Source organism: Chrysochloris asiatica, unplaced genomic scaffold (genome assembly GCF_000296735.1).
Source record: "Chrysochloris asiatica unplaced genomic scaffold, ChrAsi1.0 scaffold00076, whole genome shotgun sequence".
NCBI lineage: Eukaryota > Metazoa > Chordata > Mammalia > Afrosoricida > Chrysochloridae > Chrysochloris > Chrysochloris asiatica.
The window spans coordinates 11549462-11552574 of record NW_006408594.1 but is presented as its reverse complement, the minus strand read 5'-3'; the positions used below and the strand labels follow the sequence as shown (position 1 = coordinate 11552574).

Genomic DNA, 3113 nt, shown 5'->3' with positions numbered 1-3113 from the left:
ATCTCAGAATAGTAGTTTTAAAGGTTCATCCAATGCCAATAGCTTCAGAAAGTCAAATTCCATGAGAATTTTATATTTTGTTATGTATTCTCCCCCTTTTGACCAGGATCCTTCTGTAGAATCTTTGATCAAAATGTAGTCTTTTTGAAATACAAATCATACTGTTACTTCCCTTTTTAAGACTCTTCTATAATTCCCTGTCACATCTTAGAATTAATAAACAAAATCTTGGACACAGCCAGAAAGTACCTGCCTCTCCAGCTGGACTTTTCTCCCAGTAACCAAGTGTCCATTGATGCTGACTTGATTCTGACTTCTGGTGACTTGTATGTGTCAGAGCAGAACCGTGCTCCATAGCATTTTCCATGGCTGACTTTTGGGAAGAGATTGTCACGTCTTTTTTCCGAGGTTCCTCTGGGGAGGACTCAAACCTCTAATCTTTCAGTTGGCAGAAAGTGTTAACTATTTGTGCCACCCGGGGATTCATTTTTTTCCCCTAAAAGGACTGACTTTCTTCTAATTGTTACCAACTCTTCTGAGCAATCAAGGGTGTTTGGCAGTACAAGTCTCAAAGCCTCTATAGGGAGTGACACCTTTCAAAAGGTGACTAACTTATACCTGAAAGGAATAATTACTCCTATTTTACGTGCCTTGATGTAAGCCTTTTTCCAGTTGCTTCAGGCAGACCATTTATAGCAAACAAGGAAGCACAGAACTTGTCAAGAGAGCGTGTTAGGACGACACCTCCGTGTATGGGGAGAAAGCAGAAGTTCTGAGCATACTGGAAGGGGGTTTTTGTTTCTCTTGTTTTCAAGTCGGACTTTTAAAGCAGAAGATGCCTTTAATGTGCTGCTTTGCAGAACAGGAAAGCTGATTTTCAGTGTGATAACACATTCTCTGACATTAATCAGTACAGTCAGATATTTTAATGACACTTTCATCTTCAAAGCCCTTTACCAACACTGATGGATTAATTATTCATTTTTAGTGGTGTGGTAAGAGACAAGTCTTCAAAGCCATTATCCTTTTTCTCCTTAGAATCAGGGGCTCTCCATCTTTCAAATGTTGCTTTCCTGCCCCCAAGGGAAAAGATCATCTAGCAGTCCTTTTTTTTAAGGATAAAGAGAATACAATAGACATCTACTTTTTGCACTGTGGAAAGATGATGTCTTTATATCCTTGCTGGGATTAGAAGAGGTCGGGAAGCAGGGTTTAAGCTGTGTGTACAGTAAGCACTGTGAAAAATCATTTTGGCTAAGTGTTACCGTTCCGTCTTTTGATGTGCTCTTAAAAAGCAGTGCATAGACCGAGAGTGCTCCGCGTTCATTATTAGTTGGTGAATAAGACCAGGAGCCTTATATGTGCTGCTAAAATAGATGTTTTTGTTGTTGTTGTTGTTCTCTTAAACGTGACTGAACGGGTTTTTAAATGATTTGGTGATGGTTAAGAAGAAAGGTCCTTTTATTTCTTGGGTCCTCCTTGACTTGATACATCTTGTAACCACAAGGTGGCGATGTTTCCTTTAATGAGGGCTTCCCTTCCACCCTCTCGCAGATGGGCAACTACAAATGGTAGGTATAAATTTGTAAACACTCTAAAAGCTCTTTCCTTTAGACCTGAGCGCCAGAAACCACAAAGGCTGCAGTCAACTTTTGCTTTTCAAGGAGAAAGTCTCTGGTAAACGTTTGTTCAGCTACCAGGAGATCCTTAGGTTCCTGGGAGGAGTTGTCTCAGACCTTGGCACATTCCTGAATGCTTTGAAAACCACTCATCTCTTGAAGACCCAGAGCGGTGGATTACAGTAATTGAACAGCTTTGGTGGCTTCGGGAGATTACTTGGTGTTTGGTGTGCGCTTGCATTTCCAGGCTAGCGGACCAGGCAGAGGAACCCCTTTGTTATCTTTTGAAATAAGAAGATCAGAGGGGAAGACAGGGTTTGAAATGTGGATTAGGAAGTCCTAAACCTTTACCTACCACCTCAGCCTGAAATCTTCATAAAAAGATTGAGGCCTGCAATGACTTTCGGAGATCATGCCAAGTTGCCTTGAAGCCTGTCCTAAAATTTAGCTTCAGGACCCAAAAACTTCTCCCAAAACAGACCTGGTGGTGGCGGACCGTCTGAACCGACCAGCCTCTACTGAGAGATTAATTTCTTGTTGGCTTTCCAGCGAATGATGGAGAAACGTAGACATGCTGCACTGCTGACCACCTTACCCTACCATCTGCGCACCGTCCCCACGGGCATACCAGGGACCCTGCCGCGCCTCCCCCTGAGGGACCCCTTTAGGGTCTCCTTCCAACTGGATGGCACTTGCTGGGACCGTGCACCTGGGGGCTACCCGCGGAGACGACCTTACCTGCCCCTGCAGCTTCAGGGCGCCTTCGAGCCCGCCTTCCTCCGCAAGCGCAACGAGCGCGAGCGGCAGCGGGTGCGCTGCGTGAACGAGGGATACGCTCGTCTTCGAGACCACCTGCCCCGGGAGCTATCGGACAAGCGCCTGAGTAAGGTGGAGACCCTCCGCGCCGCCATCGGCTACATCAATCATCTCCAGGAACTCCTGGAGCGCCATGCCCGGGGGCCCGAGGGTCCCACCGGCGCGGGCCCCGAGCGCAGGGCCGATTGTAACAGCGATGGCGAGTCCAAGGCGTCCTCGGTGCCCTCGCCCTGCAGCGAGCCCGAAGAGGGGGCCGGCTAGGGGTGCCGCGGGCAGCCCCCCTCCCCCTGCTCATCCTGCGCGCCACGCCCTGGCGGCTGCGGTCTCAGGTTCTCTCCCGGGCCATGGCTTCCGTAGTTCATTCACGTTCTGTCCCTGGCCTCCGTTACAGGAAAAAGAAATGGTTGTTTCTAGGGTAGAAGGTATTTTGACATTTGGTTGTTTTTGCCTCTTTAATTGGTTCCATGCCTGTAACTTCATGGTGCTTGCTGTCTAGTACTGCTCAAATGCAAAGTTTTGGTTCATTTTCCTGTGAATGTTTGGGTATGTGGAGGAGGGAAGGGCCAGAGGATGAAGAGATTGGGAGAACCTAGTTGTCAAACTTTACGGGGAGTTATCAACTGGAATGTCTCAGTTATCAACTGGAATGTCTCACCCATTTTTTTTTTAGGATGTGGT

The 3113-nt window shown here is 47.0% G+C and overlaps 1 protein-coding gene across 1 annotated transcript; it reads left to right on the top strand.

Moving 5' to 3' along the window:
* Positions 1-2171: 2171 nt before the first annotated feature.
* On the top strand, positions 2172-2696 carry ASCL4 (achaete-scute family bHLH transcription factor 4). Its single transcript, XM_006865290.1, has one exon. The coding sequence runs from the start codon at positions 2172-2174 to the stop codon at positions 2694-2696; it is 525 nt and encodes a 174-aa protein (XP_006865352.1).
* Positions 2697-3113: the final 417 nt, after the last annotated feature.